Genomic DNA, 19,665 nt, shown 5'->3' with positions numbered 1-19,665 from the left:
GCTGACACTCCACCCACTGAGCCAAATCAGCTTGGGCAGGAAACCTACAATTTTTAGGAGACTTCTATTGAATACTAGTTGTCTACTGAGACACCAATACAGGTAATTTGCTTAGGAACCCCTTGTGAATCTTAAGTTGCCCACATGTCAGAGCACAGCCATCTTTGGAGAAACATAGACCCTCTTTAGCACTCCAGATTTTGTGTGGGTGTCTCTTGTTGACAAACTTGAACCTCCCAGAACTTACTGGGATGAGGATTCTGCATAAAGTAGTTCTCAGTTTCTTTTTCATGCAGAGGAAAGAACACTTTCATAAGTCAGATATTTTGTTTGCTAATCCTCACTCAGTATTTTTACCATTGATACTTAGAATGGAAGGAAGGGTGAGGTGTCGGGGGAGAGTGAAGAGAGAGACACACTGATTGGTTGCCTCCCTCACATGCCCAACCAGGGCAGGGAATCGAACGTGCAACAGAGACACGTGCCCTTGGCTGGTGATGGAGCCCACAGTCCTTCAGTGCCATTACTGACGCGCTCATTGGTGAGCCACACTGCCCAGGGACACACGTCAGTTTTAAAAAGGGCACACAGTTCATTAGATAAATGAGCGAAGGATATGAACAGACAGAAAATGGAATATTAATAGTCTATATGTGAATAGCCGTTCAGTCTACTTGAGGTTTAAGAAATACAAAATTAAAATAACTTTCCTATATAACCAGTAAAATTAAATCAATTTACACATTATTTAGATACTTTTTGGGAAAGGGGCTATCTTATTTTTAAGTCTTTAGAAATGGGGCTTTCTTACATGCCTGTGTGTAAAGAAAATGAATGTAAGCTGTGTATAGTTTCCATATATCTGAAAATCTACATCTGTACTGTTCATAGTCATACTTCTAAGGAATAGTTGATACAGATCTGGGAGAGCATGGAACATTAAAAATTTTAAATTTTAATCTCAAAAAAAAGTTTCAAAACACATGGCAAACAATTATTTGTTAGACCAAATCAAATATAGTTAACTAGAGGCCCGACACATGAAGATTCATGAGAGAATGGGCCTGCCTTCCCCTGGCTGCTGGCGCCTTTGTTCTATGCAAAGGTGGGAGTATGCAGTTTTCTTGTGTGTACACGCACGTGTGTTTCTTTACTGATAAAAACAAAGTATCATTTAGAAATATGAGCTTTTTAAAAAAATATATTTTATTGATTTTTTTTTTTTTTATAGAGAGGGATAGAGAGTTAGAAACATCGATGAGAGAGAATCATGGATCAACTGCCTCTTGCACACCCCCAACTGGGGATGTGCCCTCAACCAAGGTACATGCCCCTGATGGGAATCGAACCTGGGACCCTTCATTCTGCAGGCCGACGCTGTATCCATTGAGTCAAACCGGTCTTGGCTGAGCTTCTTTATCCACACATCTGCTAATGGGCACTTGGGTAGTTTCCAGATGTTAGCTATTATAAATTGTGCTGCTAAGAACATAAGGGTGCATCTATTCTTTCTGATTAGTGTTTCTGGTTTCTTAGAATATATTCCTAGAAGTGGGATCACTGGGTGAAACGGGAGTTCCATTTTCAGTTTTTTGAGAAAACAATACTATTCTTCACAGTGGCTGCACCAGTCTGCATTCCCACCAGCAGGGTAGTAGGGTTCCCTTTTCTGCACATCCTTGCCAACACCATTGTTGATTTGTTGATGGTAGCTATTCGGTTAGGTGTGAGATGATACCTCATTGTCATTTTAATTTTTATCTCTCTGATGATCAATGACTTGAACATTTTTTTGTATATCCCTTGGCTGCCTGTATGTCACTTAGGAGAAGTATCTATTTAGGTCCTTTGCCCATTTTTAAATTAGATTATTTGTCTTTTTTAAAGTATGAATTCCTTAATATATTTTGGAAATTAACCCCTTATCAGATGTATCTTGTCAAATATGTTCTCCCATTTAGTGGGATGGTTTTGTTGATGGTTTCTTTTGCTGTACAGAAGCTTTTTGTTTTGATGTAGTCCCATTTGTTTATTTTCTCCTTTGTTTCCTTTGCCCTAGAAGATGTGCCGGTAAAGATATTGCTACGAGAGATGCCTGAGATTTTGCTGCCTATGGTTTCTTCTAGGATTATTATGGTTTCCCATCTTATATTTAAATCTCTTATCCATTTTGAGTTTATTTTTGTGTCTGGTGTAAGTTGGTGGTCTAGTTTAATTTTTTTGCATGCATCTGCCCAATTTTCCCAGCACCATTTATTGAAGAGACTGTTTTTACTCCATTGTATGCTCTTGCCTCCTTTGTCAGATATTGAGCATAATGGCGTGGGTCCGTTTCTGGGTTCTCTGTTCTTTTCCATTGATCTATATGCTGTTCTGTGACAGAACCCAGATGTTTTGTAGTATAACTTGGTATTGTGATTCCTCCAGCTTTATTCTTCTTTCTTAAGATTGCTGTGTCTCTTTGGGGTCTTTTTTGGTTCCATATAAATTTTTGGAGTAGTATTTGTTCTAGGTCTGTGGAGTATGCTGTTGATGTTTTAATAGAGATTGCATTGAATCTATAGATTGCTCTGGGAAGTATGGACACTTTTATGATGTTGATTCTACCAATTCATGAACACGCTATTTTCTTCCACTTGTTTATAACTTCCTCCATCTCTTTTTTCAACTTCTTATAGTTTTCTGAGTACATCTTTTACCTCCTAAGTATCTTAATTTTTTTGTTGCAATAGTAAATGGGATTGTTTTTGTTTTTAGTTTCTCTTTCAGAGTACTTTATTGATACTCAAAAATGCCATAGATTTCTAGGAGTAAATTTTGTATCCTGCTACATTGCTGAATTCCTTTATTAAATCTAGAGTTTTTTGGTGGAGTTTTTAGGGTTTTCTGTGTACAATGTCATGTTATTTGCGAATAATGATAGTAACCACTGTTAGATTTGAAGATATAAAACCTTTCTGATTTCAGCTAGTAATAGTATTTGGTATATTTGGGATTATATCTGCAAATTTGAAAAAAAGTAATACTGTATTTAATTTTCAAGTTCTGCCATTGAATCTACCAGAGAAGAGTCTTCAAGCCTGGTTGCTGAACTTCAGGAAAAGCTTCAGGAAGAGAAAGCTAAGTTTTTAGAACAACTTGAAGAACAAGAGAAAAGAAAGAATGAAGAAATGCAAAATGTTCGAACATCTTTGATTGCTGAACAGCAGGTATGCTCTCCTGCCCCATTTCATTATTTTAGGTTAAAGAAGGGCAACATAAATTACAAAATATAATTTCTTTGTGCAGTTAATGTTTTAGGGTCTCTTAGAAGTGATTTTCCTACATTGATACCTTCTTCATGATGAAAAACATTTTCTTTTTCTTTTTTTTAAAATATATTTTTATTGATTTTTACAGAGAGGAAGGGAGAGAGATAGAGAGCTAGAAACGTCGATGAGAGAGAAACATCGACCAGCTGCCTCTTGCACACCCCCTACTGGTGATGTGCCCGCAACCAACGTACATACCCCTGACCGGAATCGAACCTGGGACCTTTCAGTCTGCAGACCGACGGTCTACCACTGAGCCAAACCGGTTTCGGCAGCATTTTCTTTTTATATTACAAGGACAGATGCTTCAAAATGAAAAAGTCTTAGATTATAAATTAGGAAATGTGAATTATATTTCTAGTTTGTTTTTTTACTTAAATGTTATTTAAAAATATATATATTTATTGATTTCAGAGAGGAAGAGTGAGGGAGAGGGAGGAAGAGATAGCAACATCAATGATGAGAGAATCACTGATCAGCTGTTCTACTGGGGATGGAGCCAGCAGCCCAGGCATGTGCTGGCTTGACTGGACTCGAAAGTGGGCCCTTCAGTCCAAAGGCCAACACTCTATCCATTGAGCCAAACCAGCTAGGGCTCCTTCTAGTTTCTTAACTACCTGTGTGATTTTAAGTACATTTCTTATCTCTTCAAAACTCAGATAAGTTCTTTTGCAAATGAAAGTGTTTATACTATACTTAGATGATAATCTTTAAAATTTTATTTTTCTAAATTGCATCAGCCCAAATGTTTTTTTTTTCCTTTTGATAATTCTTATTCATGTTAGGCTGTTGGTAGATTACAGTTGATTGTTATTGAACATGATTCAGTTATTAATATTGATCAGTAGTGAGTGGTAAAGCTTGCCAGATAAGCGGGGGCCAGACCATTAAGCCTGGTCATAAAGCAGTGGCCATAGAAATATACAGATAAGAGATGGAGATGTGATAAAATCTCTCTTGAAATGTTGTTGTGCTAACCAAGGTTTAGATAAAGACAGGAAGCTTTCAGAGGCAGGAAGATTACTAAGAGAGTAGGTAAAATAGCACTTGCTAATTTGTTGATCATTTTCTTTTCCCCAAATTTTGCTTTTCCTCTGACAATAAATATGTGAACAATATTATCTTAATATGGAACCAGAGAAATAAAATAACATTGTAATTACTACAGTATAACATTTTCATTAAAAAAAAAAATAAACATTTGTATGTTGTACTTTCGCCCCCACATATAAATGTAACATGCAAAACTATTTTCAAGGCTAGTTTTTTAGCCCTAGCATCTATGTGCATGCAGACAATTTTAAAAAATATATATATATTTTGCCGAGACCGGTTTGGCTCAATGGATAGAGCGTCGGCTTGGGGACTGAATGGTCCCGGGTTCGATTCCGGTCAGGGGCATGTACCTTGGTTGTGGGCATATCCCCGGTGGGGGGTGTGCAAGAGGCAGCTGACCGATGACTCTCTCTCATCGATGTTTCTGGCTCTCTATCTCTCTCCCTTCCTCTCTGTATAAAATCAATAAAATATATTAAAAAAATATATATATATTTTAGTAATTTATTTTATTTTATTATTATTATTATTTTTTTACAGAGAGGAAGGAAAAGGGATAGAAAGTTAGGAATATCAATGAGAGAGAAACATTGATCAGCTGCCTCCTGCACACCCCCTACTGGGGATGTGCCTGCAAGCAAGGTACATGCCCTTGACTGGATTCAAACCTGGGACCCTTCAGTCCATGGGCCAACACTCTATCCCTGAGCCAAACCGGTTAGAGCGACAATTTATGTAACTAATCATTTTGTCTTCCAGACCAACTTTAACACTGTTTTAACAAGAGAAAAAATGAGGAAAGAAAACATAATTAATGATCTCAGTGACAAGTTGAAAAGTACAATGCAGCAGCAAGAGCGAGATAAAGGTCAGTAAAGTTTTGTAATACGATTTTTAATTCTGTTTTTAAATTAGAAATCATTTAAGAGTATTCTGTAATGCTTAATTCAACCTCGGGGTGCCCCTTAGATTTGATCGAGTCCCTCTCTGAAGACCGAGCGCGGTTGCTGGAAGAAAAGAAGAAACTTGAGGAAGAAGTCAGTAAGCTGCGGGGCAGCGGTTTTGTACCTTCACCGTTTGTAGCGACAGCCCCAGAACTCTATGGAGCTTGTGCCCCTGAACTCCCAGGGGAGACAGAGAAGTCAGCCATCGAGACACAAGATGAAGGGAGAGTGGACTCGGCGATGGAGACGAGCATGATGTCCGTACAGTGAGTACACCTTGTCAGCTGCCTCAGGTATTAGGCTCTCAGGCCACTCGTGTGAACTACAAGTTCTGGTGGAAGGAGATATATTTAGCACCACTGGTTGATAGCTCATATGTCTAAAAGTTGTGCCATTTTAATTCTCTAAGCTATAAACATGACAGATATTTTAATGTAACTGATTATGTGTCTTATGAATCACCCTGGCGTATTTTCATAGACTGCCAGGATAAGAGTCGCTATAGTAGCATTAAGCTGTTCTTACTTACAGGAGTGTTTGAACTTTGAGACCCATAACGTAGGAGGAAAAGGCATTGCTCTAGTAGTGAGTATATTCGTTTTGGTGAGGGTGTACTGGGGAAAGGCAGAGGAGTCTTTTGAAAAGTAAAAATGAATGTAGGTCTCTGTTTAGTTCAAAAGAAGGGACTAGAGACTGGTTAACCTCGAGAAAGGTATGAGGCTTAAGAATGTACGTGAAAAATAGAACAAATAAGTGCAATTTGAAAACAGGAAGCATAACCATATATAGAGACCATAGCATTAGAAAACATAAATGACAGAAACAAGTCCAAATGTATGTGAAAAAATGAATTAACCTCTCTACAAAACCTGTCTGGAAAGAAAGCATTCAACTGCATTCAATGAACAAACAAACAAACAAAAAGCATCTAAAGAAAAATTAATACAGAACATTTGATTCAATGCAGTTGAGAAAAATACATAAGGTAAATGATGAAAAAATACATAAGCCACATAAAGGTAATGGTTTAGAAAAGTTAAATAGGAAATTTTATACATTGAGAGGATATCGTTCACAACAAACAATTGTTAATTTGTAGGTGCTTTAAAATATGACTGAATTAAATGATTAAAACTGAAATGGAACTTTTAGAAAATACATATTTTTATTTGATTTTCAGAGAGGAGAAATGGGGGAGACAGAGATAGAAACATCAATGATGAGAGAACCATTGATTGGCTGTCTCCCACAGGCCCCACACTGGGGATCGAGCCCACAACCCAGGCATGTGCCCTGGCAGGGAATCGAACTGTTATCTTCTTGGTTCATAGGTCAACACTCAACCACTGAGCCACACCAGCAGGGCTAACATGAAAACTTCTTCTTATTATTTTTACCTTCACCTGAGGATACTTTTCCATTGATTTTTAGAGAGAGTGGAAGAGAGAGGGAAAGATAGAGAGAAATATCGATGTGAGAGAAACACATCTATTGGTTGCCTCCTGCATAAGCATTGACCAGGTCCAGGGCAGGGGAGGAGCCTGCAACCAAGGACGTGCCCTTGGGCTGGAATTGGACCCAGAACCCTTCAGTCCAAGGCTGACTATCCACTGAGCCAACAAGCGAGGGAGTAAAATGAGCACATTTTATAGACATATTTGGGGTAGGACACTTCTTCCTCTCAGCAAAAAGTAAAAAAATAAAGCAATAGAAACACGATTACGAAAATTAACTATGTATTCTATATAATAAAAGCCTATTGGCCATGTGTATGTCATCTTTGGAGATATGTCCATTCAGGTCCTCTGCCCATTTTTTATTGGGATTGTTTATTTTTTGGTTGTTAAGTCAGCTCACATCTGTCAGAATGGCTCACATTAATGGAACAAGTGCTGGCAAGGATGTGGAGAAAAGAGAACCCTCAGACCTTGTTGGTGGGATTACAGATAGGTGCAGCCACTATGGAAAAACAGTATGGAGGTCCCTAAAAATATTGGCTCAGTAGGTAGAGCATCGGCCTGTGGACTGAAAGGTCCCGGGTTTGATTCCAGTCAGGGGCATGTACCGTGGTTGCTGGCTTGCACCTGGGCCCTGGTTTGGGGCGTGCTACCAATCAACGTGTCTATCTCACTTCAATGTCTCTCTCTCTCTGTCTCTCCCCCTCCCTTCCACTCTTTCTAAAATATCAATGGAGAAATATCTTCGGGTGAGGATTAATAAGAAATAAATAATAAAATAAAAGACATTATCCCAGGAAAAGGCATAAACCAATGCTTTGCTTATATTTTCAAAAGGTCAACAGGTCTTAATTTCAGGAGGTTTGCTACAAAGAATGTACACCACTGAAATGTACCATAGCTTAAACAGGATGCTTTCTACAATTTAGTTCAGACCCTTAAATTTTAAAATGCTTTGTAGTAATAGTTAGATTTCTAAAGTTCTTTTGAAGAGTGTGAAGTCCAGAATTTTTAGACTTAAACTAAAATAATTCATTGTCTCTTAGAGAAAACATCCATATGCTATCTGAAGAAAAACAGAGGATAATGCTGTTAGAACGAGTAAGTAAATTATTTTCTTCAATTGCAATATTTGATATGTTCATTATGTGGATGCAGTTAAATATGTCTTATGCTGAAAACGTGCCCTGTTTATAAATTAGGTCTTTTTATAAAATATATAATTGATTTTAAAAAGGAAGGGAGAGAAAGACAGAAACATCCTATCTAATAAACCTATCTAATAAGAGTAATATGCAGATTGACCATCACTCCAACAGACAAGATGGCTGCCCCCATGTGATCAAAGATCCTGCTCCTATGTGGACATAAGATGGCCAGCAGGGGAGGATAGTTGGGAGGTACCAGGCCAGCAGGGGAGGGCAGTTGAGAGGGACCAGGCCTGCAAAGAAGGGTAGTTGGAGGTGATCAACCCTGCAGGGGAGGGCAGTTAGGGGTGACCAGGCCAGCAGAGGAGGGAAGTTGGGGGCAAACAGGCTGGCAGGGGAGCAGTTAGACATCCATCAGGCTGGCATGGGAGTGGTTAGGGGTGATCAGGCTGGCAGGCAGAAGCAGTTAGGGGCAATCAGCAAGGCAGGCAGGTGAGCAGTTGGGAGCCAGCAGTCCTGGATTGTGAGAGGGATGTCTGACTGCCTGTGGGATCGGATCTAAACGGGCAGTTGGACATCCCTCGAGGGGTCCCAGATTGGAGAGGGTGCAGGCTGGGCTGAGGGACACCCCCCAACCCCTGTGCACGAATTTCGTGCACCGAGCCTCTAGTCAATGGAGAGAGAGAATCATTGATTGGCTGTCTCCTACATACCCCACACTGGGGTTGAGCCCCCAATTCAGTTATGTGCCCTCTTGGGAATCGAAATGTGACTTCCTCATTCATAGGTTGATGTTCAACCACTGAGCCATGCTGGCTGGGGCAGATTTTTATTTTTATTTTTTAAATATATTTTATTGATTTTTTTTACAGAGAGGAAGAGAGAAGGATAGAGAGCTAGAAAAACATCGATGAGAGAGAAACATTGACCAGCTGCCTCCTGCACACCTCCCACTGGGGATGTGCCTGCAACCAAGGTATTGTATATGCCCTTTACCGGAATCGAACCTGGGACCTTTTAGTCCACAGGCTGACATTCTATCCACTGAGTCAAACCGGTTTCAGCCAGATCTTTTTTTAATGTTTATTTTTGTAATTAATATGTTGAGAAGTGGCTTAACAATTGGCAATATTATTTCAAGACTCTATTTGTTATATGTTTCTAATAAATGAAGTCTATATTAGGGAAAAAGGTTATTGGTCTTTATAAAATAACTATGTATAATAATAGTTTTATTCAATAGCTCAGAATTCATTAAAACATAAGTATTTCAAAAACAAAGCATTGAATACATGCCTTGATTGGGCAAAAATAGATTATATGAATGATGAAGAAAAGTTGTTTTTTTTAATGGAGATTGATGGAAATGAACATGGGCAATAAGTCGCTTTCTCCCAATCGTTTTACAGAGCACTTCTCATTCCTTTGGTTTTTAAGATTTTCAGTTAAAAATTTTTTTCCCCTCTTTACAAGCTTATAAGAACCTAGTAAAAATTGTTCAGCTTTGGTTCTAACCTGCATTTATTGTTGTTCTTGCTGCTATTGAAGTGTTGCATGATCACATATCAGAATCAACTGGGATATAAGCAAATACCTCTTCAGACATATTCGCAGAGTCTTTGGGGATGGATCTCAGATATTTACTGCATACTTAAAAGTTCCATAAGTGATACGATTTTAACGCACATTAAACTTTTAGAGTCGTTGGGTTAGGTAAATATACTAAAAATGTTCTCATTATTTTTTAATCCAGTAAATAAAACAGTGGGAAAGGATCTATAAATAAATATTTCCCACTAACTTTTGTATGGGAACTGAAAGTAATCTGAAGTTTAAAAAGTTTTGTCAATCCTGTTTAGATTTGAGTAGGTACAAGGATAAACCAAACCACAGGTCTCTCTTATTTCCCCCTGCAGACATTACAATTAAAAGAAGAAGAAAACAAGCGGTTAAATCAAAGACTGGTAAGTTTTTTCTTCTTAATTGATCCAAGTCCTTATTTTAAAAAATTTATCAAAAACGTAATCTTTTTAAAAAAATCTGAATAAAGTTGCATGTGTTCTGAAAATGGATAATCAAACTTATCTTTACCAGCAGCATGTAGACTATTTGGATGATTATGATAATCAGTTGCTATACAATTTTAGGCTTTTCTAGTCATTATTGTTGTAGTTTTTTCTTTCTCTCTTGTTTTTAAACACTAATTGAGACCCTGCATTATTCAAAATAGTGTTCAGAGGGAAATGGAGGAAATTCTGAGCATCAAAATTAAACTTAATAAATAAAGGGAGATCTATTCATCTTTTGTTGATTTGTATAATCAGGGTTTAGGCCCACTTTGCTCGGGAAGTATACATGTCAATCTCTTTCCCTGTGAAAATTTTAAGATTAGGTATGTAATTATAAATAAGATGTAATTCTAGCCCTGACTGGTTTGGTTCAGTGGATAGAGCATCGGCCTGTGGACTAAAGGGTCCCAGGTTTAATTCCAGTCAAGGGAGGCATGCACCTTGGTTGTGGACACATACCCAGTGGGGAGTGTGCAGGAGACAGCTGATCGATGTCTCTCTCTTATCAATGTTTCTAACTATCCCACTCCCTTCCTCTCTGTAAAAAAAGAAATAAAATATATTTAAAAAAACAAACAAAACAGATGTAATTCTGTATTGTTTTTAATCCAGCCAAATTGGATTCAGAAAATAATAAAAAGTAAAAATGTAGGTAAATTTGTCCACTGAAAGTAATTGTTGAAGGCAAAGAATTATGTTATTATGAACCATATAAACTTTGACTCTTAAAAACTGGGATAGATGCCAGGACCGGTTTGGCTCAGTGGATAGAGCGTCAGCCTGCGGATTGAAAGGTCCTGGGTTCGATTCCGGTCAAGGGCATGTACCTTGGTTGTGGGCACATCCCCAGTAGGGGGTGTGCAAGAGGCAGCTGATTGATGATTCTCTCTCATCGATGTTTCTAACTCTATCCCTCTCTCTTCCTCTCTGTGAAAAATTAATAATAAATTTAATAAAATATATTAAAAATATATATTTATTTAATAAAATATATTAAAAAAAAAAGCTGGGATAGGGACAGTGTGTATAACATTGAACAAAGTTTTCACAATAGGACCTAATAACTGTCATTCTTTAATTGTATAAGCTTTATGGACTGTTGTTTTTTGTTGTTGTTGTTGTTTTTAGATGTCTCAGAGCATGTCTTCAGTATCCTCAAGGCATTCTGAAAAGATAGCTATTAGAGAGTAAGTATTTTATTTATATTTTGTGGGTTTCTTTTTTTCTGTGCAAAATATTTTACTGAACTGAATAATTTTGAATTGTATTGGTGATGAAAAAATTGTATTAAAAAGCATGGTTTTTCATGCAATTGTTGTGGCTCATTTGGTTGAGCGTCGACCTATTAACCAAGAGGTCACAGGTTCGATTCTTAGAGCACAAATGCCACAGGCTTGATCCCCAGTGCGGGACATGCAGGAGGCTTGAATCCCCCAACTGCCCTCCTTTGTAGGCCTGGTTCCCCCCAATGGCCCTTTCCTGCTGGCCATCTGGTGGTGGCCATCTTGTGTCCACATGGGGCCAGCCATCTCTGTCTACATGGAGGCAGCCATCGTATGTGTTGAAGTGATGGTCAATTTGCATCTCCTCCTTTATTAGATAGGATATATATACACACCCTATCTAATAAAGAGGAAATATGCTAATTGACTACCGCACCCTCACAAAGATGGCATCCATGGCCAATAAGGAGGGAATATGCTAATTGACTGTCACGCCCTCAAAGATGCCGGCACCCATAGCCACAAGATGGTGGCACCCAGTCCCCTCCACCCCCCAGCTGCCCAGGGCCAGCCTGAGGCTTACATCGCTGGCAGTGACAGCAGCAGGGGTTTGATGGGGGCATTGTCTTCCCCTGGTCGCTGGGTTGCCTCCTGCCCCTGAGGGTGCCCGGACTGTGAGAGGGGGCAGGTCGGGCTGAGGGATCCCCCACTCCAGAGCATGGATTTTCATGTACATAGGGCCTCTAGTACTATATAATGAGGAGCCAATATGCTGTTTAGATCCAACTGCTGAACGACCTCTAGGCATCCTTTTGGATGACCAGCTGGGGCTGCAAGGGCCAAGCCCCTTGCATGAAATTCGTGCACTCGGGGGCGGGGTTCTCTCAGCTTGGCCTGCGCCCTCTCGCAGTTCGGAAGCCCTCGGGGAATGTCTGACTGCCGACTTAGACCCGCTCCCTGCTCCCAGACCCGCTGTGCTTGGCAGCTGTGAGCCTGGCTTCTGGCTGAGCCGCGCTCCCCCTGCGGTCAGTGTGCATCATAGCGACTGGCCATTCCCCTTTGGGGCTGAAACCGGCTCTCTGATATCCCCCAAGCGGTCCCAGATTGTGCGAGGGTCAGCCCAAGCCAAGGGATCCCACGGTGCACAGCTGGGGCCAGGAAGGGATGTGGGAGTTGGCCAGCTGGGGAGGAACCATGGGAGGGCTGCAGGGCATGTCCAGATTATCTCGCTCAGTCCCAATCGGCTGGACCCCAGCAGCAAGCTAACCTACCGGTTGGAGCATCTGCCCCCTGTTGGTCAGTGCATGTCATAGCGAGAGGTTGAGCGGCCTTAGCATATCATTAGCATATTATGCTTTGATTGGTTGAATGGATGATTGGACACTTAGCATATTAGGCTTTTAGTATATAGGATATATATATATATATATATATATATATATATATATATATCTCACATAGTAAATGTGAAAATTATACTGCATTTGTGATATTTTAATATATAGTTGAACATTGCATATATACTTGAAGTTTTCAGAAGGGGGCGATAGTAACTTCTCAGGTCGATAATGACATTCCTTTATTTAGTTTCCAGGTGGGAGATTTGGTACTCATTATCCTAGACGAGCGCCACGACAATTATGTATTATTTACCGTTAGTCCAACCTTGTATTTTCTGCATTCAGAGTCTTTGCCTGCCCTGGATCTCAAACCAGGTGAGGGTGGTAAGTGTCACATCCATAACTACAATAATAAAACCTGGAATGGAGAGACTATATTACACATTTTTATTTGCTGTCTAAATATGTCAGAATCTGTTTGTTTATAAAATTTGCTGTATCCAGGTTAATTTCCTGGATTCTACTGACAATTCTAAATCAACGTAGTTATTGCAATTGGGCCAGATATCTCATATCCCAGGAGTAGCAGAATTAAATTGTCTTAATTCTTATATAAGTACAATCTATTTAAGCTCACATGCTTGTTAATAACATTACCTTTTTTTGGCAAATGATAAAATGTCTTTCCTGTCTTTTTTTATCATCCCGTGTTTCTACTTTATTTTTTTTATTAAAATGTCAATTCTTAAACATTTTTAAAGGCAAAAATAAGTTTTAAAATATACTAACTTTATAATATCTATTATCTTATTTTTTTAAATTATCTACCAAATTTAAATAATTTGCAATTTTGCTGAAGGCTTTAATAATAGTGAGATGCATCTATGGACTAGTGATTTCTGAGTATGATGTACTGAACTATTTTCAACAGTCAGGTATAAATCTTCTAAAATAATTAAGAAATATATATATTTTATTGATTTTTTTACAGAGAGGAAGGGAGAGAGATAGAGAGATAGAAACATCGATGAGAGAGAGACATCAACCAGCTGCCTCCTGCACACCCCCTACAGGGGATGTGCCTGCAACCAGTGTACATGCCCTTGACCGGAATTGAACCTGGGACCTTTAAGTCCACAGGCCGACGCTCTATCCACTGAGCCAAAAACGGTTTCGGCTAAAATAATTTCTATACTACTTTATAGTCTGGCTTAAAATAAAAAGCTCTCTGCTGCCACAACTGTTTAGTGTCCTGTCCATCCCTCTCCCTCTCCCCCACCTTTTATCTGGTACATATTTTCCTTCCTCAGAATAAGAGAAAGCTGATGGATGGGCAGGGGGTTATTTTTCCAGTGACCTGCTGTCACTCTACTGACCAATATTCAGAAGCAGTTTTCTTGCCAGTCCAATCTAGTTATCAATCCATTTAGGGAGGGAAAAAGAATATACATGTATCCTACTCCACTCCCTCTCACACTGGTTTCTTTAACGATGGTGGTACTTGTCCTCTGGTCTAGAACCTGTCCTAGTTCCTTCGTTCCCAGTCCTTACAAGCTTTTGTTGTGAAAACCATTGTCTGTGTTTCTGTATGTCAGCCTGCTGCTTGGCTGCATTCTCTTTATAGCTATTCCTGTTCTCTCATTTGTTTATATTTGCATTTTTTTCTGTCTCTCTCCCTCCCTCCCACCCTAGAGTTAATGAATATTCAATTTTAGATGCAATTGTGTTAGGACAAAGAGTTCACTAGTTCTGCCTGTGGTTTTAACTGATTGTTTCTGTTTCCACTCATCAGTGGACCATTTTTGTATTTGAAAAGCCTGTGGGGAAGAGTACTCACCATTTAGAAGGGAATTTTTCAGCGTTAGGCTCATGGGACAGTGGTAAGGTAATCATTCAATGAGCAGGAGCCTCAGGCAAGCTGGGTCTCTTCTCTTCATCCCCAGCTGGCCCCAGAGGGAGAGCATAGAATTGGGCTGAAGTGGACACACACAGATCTGCAGAGTGATAGGCAAAGAGATGGGGAAGGGTCCTCTCTCTCTGTTATTACTTTTCCAATTTTTCTATTACTTGGAAGAATTAAAAAAACAACAACAAGATGATACCCTGGGATACTTCACCTACATAGAAAAACAAGAATGTATGTGTACTCAGATTGCTGTTTTTATTTGGGATGATAACCTGATCAAATACCAATCTCTGAAGTAGGCCAACATCACAGTCACGCTCTTGTGGCTGTTGGCGGCGGGTTACGTAGAATGTCCATAAATACGTGCATTTCTCATGTAAACATGAGAAATGAGTGGGGTTTGTACCTTGAAAACAATGAGCTTGATACTTTCTTATATGATTTTTTATAGTTTTTGTTTTTTATTTGTTTAAGCTTTTCATTTGAAAAATTTTCAAAATTTATCATAAAATAGCATAAGTATAGTGCAACACCCCCCCCCCCCCATAAACCTTTACTCATGTTCACCTTCTATTAACATTTGGCCCCATTTCTATTATTTCTATATGTGTATGTCTAAATGTACCAACACAAAAATACATATAATGTTTTGTGTGCACATTCAGAACCATATGAGGCGAAATTATATCATGGTTCTTCTTTATCTTTAAATATTTTCAATGTGCATATCCTAAGGATAGGGAGGGAATTCAGTTTTAAATTTTGTAAACACTGACTGTATACTCAGATCCACAGTGCACATTATCATTTTTAAAGCACTCAAATCTTGCAGAAAAGAATTTAACAGTCTTTTTAAAAAATATATTTTTTATTGATTGTAGAGAAGAAGGGAGAGGGAGAAAGACATAGAAACATCAATGACAAGAGAGAATCATTGATTGGCTGCCTCCTGCATGCCACCTACTAGGGATCAAGCCTGCAACCTGGGCATATGCCCTTGACCAGAATTGAACCCAGACCCTTTAGTCCACTGAGCCAAACTGGCTAGGGCAGTGGTCGGCAAACTGCGGCTCGTGAGCCACATGAGGCTCTTTGGCCCCTTGAGTGTGTCTCTTCCACAAAATACCATGTGTGGGTGCGCACGTACAGGATGATTGAAATTTCCTGGCCCATGCGCAGAAGTTGGTTTTTGGCTCTCAAAAGAAATTTCAATCGTTGTACTGTTGATATTTGGCTCTGTTGACTAATGAGTTTGCTGACCACTGGCTAGGGCAACAGTCTTAATTTACCCTGGTACTCCACATCCTCCTTACACCCTACCCCGCCTCTTTTTTTGGGCGGGGGGAGGGGGAGAGTGGGGGTGGTGAGGATTAAAGAGCAGAGGGTATAGTACCTCTGTCCTCTGTCCTAGGGATGGAGTGTGGACTAGCAGAGTGTGTGTATGCCCGAGACAGTGGGGACTTTTAGTCCTCATACATAAAACATAAGCATTTCATTTTAGAATGAGTCTCTTCATAAACGATGGATTATCTAAAATGCTATATTACAGCATTTATAGTATTTTTCACATTCTGTGGTCCAGGGGCTTCTCTGTCTTTCTATTATGTGATAGTCGCTATGAATGTACATTTCTGATGGTTTTTCAGGATATCTTTTATTTACTTATATTTATGGCATACAAATTAATTTTGGCTTCTCTTGGGAATCTCAAAGGCTTATCTAAACAGATAATTTATTGGCCAAAGAACTTTTGGAATCAAGTTTTTATGAGAATTTCTGATGAATTTAAAGAGAATGAGTATTAGTTTGTCACGCTTGGGCTCTGTGAGGGCAAGCCTTTTCATTCCGGCTCCTCCCACATTTCCTCCCGTTGCTCAGGCCTCCCCTGGAAGACCCGTCAGTCATTTATTGTGCACCGACTGTGTTCACCCCTTCCGTGCTCTGGGTGCAGACAGGAGCGCCCCTCAGAGCAGGGCTTTTCTTAGAATCTAGAAAATACGTTTTGTCTGCATGGCTTTGCCTATTTTCAGAATGGAAAAGGTCATCTTAGCACTTTCAGTAGATGGCACTGTTGAGCTAATTTAGAGAATTTCTACATTTGTTTATAATTTATACTTAGATTATTTGTATATCTTTAACTTTGTTAGTTCTGTGATTAGACTTACCATCTATTTTTAATGAGTAAATAAAATCAAAATTTATGGCTGAAAAGTAGACTGAATTCAGTGTTGTTTTGAAAATTGTTACACGTTTTCGTGATTTCAGCAATCTTGCATTAGTCTGTTTTGATTCTGACAGTTACATTTTATGATAATTATAAACTGTACTTTTAAAAAGAAACTAATCTCTTGATTTAACAGCTTCAGGTGTATCTAGAAGACCCTGGGTTCTTGGAAAAGTAATGGAAAAGGAATACTGTCAAGCCAAAAAGGTAAAAAATATATATATATATTTATATATATATCATATGTTATAAACTTAGGAATTATGTAGAAAACTAGAGGCCTGGTGCATGAAATTCATGCATGGGGAGGGTCGCCTCACCCCAGCCTGCACCCTTTCACAATCCTGGACCGCTGGCTCCTAATCACTCACCTGCCTGCCTACCTGGTCACCCCTAACTGCCCCCCACTACTGGCCAGGTCGCCCCAGCTGCCCTCTCCCTGCTGGCCTGGTTGCCCCTAACTGCCCCCTCTGCTGTCCTGGTCACCCGTAATGCCCCCCTCTCCCCCCAGCTGGCCTGGTCATCCCATATGGCCTGCTTGTTCAGTCGTTTGGTCATCCCTCATTAACCCCCTGCTGGCCTGGTCATAGGCAGCCATCTTGTGAGGGTGTGAGCGTTAATTTGCATATTACCTCTTTATTCTATAGGATTCTTATACTACTTGATACAAAAATCTTGAACAGTGCTGTTTTGGCCTTTTTGCTCTCTTGAGTGAGACCTTTAATGGGAACATAACTGCTGATTAAAAGTGAATCTATTTATAAATAGAGTTGATATTTTCTTATTTATTTTCATACTCTACTCCCATTGAAGTAAAATATTGATGACTAAAAATGCATCTGACTGTTACATTAGCAATGCCATTACAATACAATTAGTGAAATCTAGGGAGCATATTTCCTAACTGTGTAATTTTGGGCCCCTTTGCTCAAAACACTTATAGAACTTAAACTGTGTAGTATTGAAGTCTCCTTGATGCTTTAAGGACTTACGGCTCACTTTGTACTGTATCCTTCCGTCAGTATTAGTGGCTCAGTGTATTTTCGCCCGGTGAGGGGAAGGTCTGGTGTAGTTTGTCTAAGAGCCCCTCCCCACCCCTCGCCCCAGTATGCAAGCATTGAGTGGTATGATACGATGGCACTTGTGTAATTTGGTTTCTTTTCTTCTTAGGCACAAAACAGATTTAAAGTTCCTTTGGGAACAAAGTTTTACAGAGTGAAAGCTGTGTCATGGAATAAGAAAGTATAACCTGGAAGAAATGAATACGTTCTGTGACATTTTCCTGATTTATCCTACAGTGTTCATCCATCACTCCAAAACAGCAAGCCATCTTTTTATACAAAAGTCAGCGTGACAATATGCTTCATTGGTGTACATCATTTACTTTTCAGCTGGCTACACACCCTTTAGAACAATAAACTGAATAAGACATTTGGCTGAATTAAAATGGTTTTGGTTTTGTTTTTATCCAAACGAAATGCGGACCAAACTAGTTCATTTCTCAAAGGGCATACCCTGTGTATTGTGGCTTACGATTAGCCATATTAATTGCCTGTTACATATACATTAGCTTGAACTTAGATAGTAAATGTTAGTTGCTATTACCAGCATTTGTCCTTTTGTGAAATCAGTATCAAACACTTGCACTCTGAACACATTCTTTATAAAATGTATAGATTCTTCAAGGCTATTTAAAGAGAGGAGTGTTATTGCATGCAGATAATCATAATTTTGAGTTTGCCTCTGTAGATGACTAAAGCAAATGGTTTCCTTTATTTTTTTAATGCCCTTTGATGTTTCAAAACAAAAAGGAACTCAATTTGATTGATTGGTTTTTAAGATCAGCCATAATTATCAGTCTTTAAAAGCACTTTCAGCAGACTGGTTGCCTGGGTTCTAAAGGAGGAGTCTGTGCTGTTGACACTGTACGTGCAGCACGGAAGCCTTCCCACCTTTATTATTCTGTTAAGAATAACTATATTGATGAAATTATAATTCATGGTTCAGCTTCAGAAAAAAACATATTCATTGTACATTAACCGTTTAGAGGTCATTTAAATAACAAACTATTGTATTGTAAAACACATGTAGAATTTTAAAACAATAAAGATTTGAACCTGTAAATGTGTGTGCCTTTTAAGAAAGGATACCTTTTTAATATATTTGAGTGCTTGCGGGAGATGGGAAAAACTTGTTCTGTATTATATCAAAAGAAACATGTTAATTACAAAAATGTTCTTTAATTATATACTATGTAACAGGGTAAAACAGTGTTATGTAGAATAGAATTGTGTAAACTAAACTAGATCTGTAAACAAACTGCCATGGAGCAAAGGTATTTAAATGCGTTGAGTTGGATGAGACTTGTTTCAAGATTGTTGCTAGAGAACAATAAATAAAATGATTTCCCCCCAAAAAATATTTAATTTCTTCATAAAAATAAGTTAAATATTTTTTTAAATATGTATGTCTAATAGTACAGAAAATGGAATAAACAACATAGTGTATAGAAAACTGAATTTGACATATTAATGAATAAATGAACAAATGACTTCACATGTTTCTATTTAGTCCTTTCATGACATCTTAATGCAAAGAGTACCAAAACAATAAACCCCTTGATATACAGAGTGGTTTTTCAAAGCAGGTTTTTTGGGTCTAATTGAATCTTCCAGTCGGGCCATTTTTACTTAATTATGCTGTGGAGTACAGTGGGCTGACACCTGACATCACACCCATCGTCTCATTAATGCTGCTCTTTAACTTTGTAGCTTATAGTTTTCCTTATGTCCACCTTGTCAGTGTTCACATACACATTTATAAAGCGGAACGGCAGTGCAATTTTCTTAACAAAGGAAAAAAAAGAAAGAGCCCTGGCCAGTTTGGCTTAGTGGATAACAGCGTCATCCTGGGTTTGACACTGGTCAAGGCACGTGACCGGGTTTTGGGCTTGATCCCCACCCAGTAAGGGGCATGCAGGAGGCAGC

The 19,665-nt window shown here is 39.0% G+C and overlaps 1 protein-coding gene across 11 annotated transcripts in view; it reads left to right on the top strand.

Annotated features, from left to right (window-relative positions):
* The window catches only part of RB1CC1 (RB1 inducible coiled-coil 1), a 64,627-nt gene extending 45,395 nt beyond the window's left edge, over nucleotides 1-19,232 (top strand). For 5 of the 11 annotated variants that reach the window (XM_036437182.2, XM_036437187.2, XM_036437181.2 and 2 more), the window contains 9 exons: nucleotides 3,044-3,209; nucleotides 5,127-5,235; nucleotides 5,337-5,577; nucleotides 7,815-7,869; nucleotides 9,833-9,880; nucleotides 11,114-11,172; nucleotides 12,796-12,932; nucleotides 16,815-16,885; nucleotides 17,849-19,232. In XM_036437182.2, coding sequence (XP_036293075.1) covers nucleotides 3,044-3,209; nucleotides 5,127-5,235; nucleotides 5,337-5,577; nucleotides 7,815-7,869; nucleotides 9,833-9,880; nucleotides 11,114-11,172; nucleotides 12,796-12,932; nucleotides 16,815-16,885; nucleotides 17,849-17,926 — 964 coding nt within the window. In that variant the 3' untranslated portion in view covers nucleotides 17,927-19,232. Of the gene's footprint in view, nucleotides 1-3,043; nucleotides 3,210-5,126; nucleotides 5,236-5,336; nucleotides 5,578-7,814; nucleotides 7,870-9,832; nucleotides 9,881-11,113; nucleotides 11,173-12,795; nucleotides 12,933-16,814; nucleotides 16,887-17,848 lie in introns of those variants that run through there. The other 6 variants (XM_036437185.2, XR_004987789.2, XM_045581497.1 and 3 more) reach the window with 6 other exon arrangements.
* The last annotated feature ends 433 nt before the right edge of the window (nucleotides 19,233-19,665 follow it).

The sequence above is a fragment of the Pipistrellus kuhlii genome, unplaced genomic scaffold (genome assembly GCF_014108245.1).
Source record: "Pipistrellus kuhlii isolate mPipKuh1 unplaced genomic scaffold, mPipKuh1.p scaffold_m20_p_14, whole genome shotgun sequence".
Taxonomy (NCBI): Eukaryota; Metazoa; Chordata; class Mammalia; order Chiroptera; family Vespertilionidae; genus Pipistrellus; species Pipistrellus kuhlii.
The sequence above is the reverse complement of the archived record's forward strand: the minus strand, read 5'-3'. Positions and strand labels throughout refer to the sequence as shown.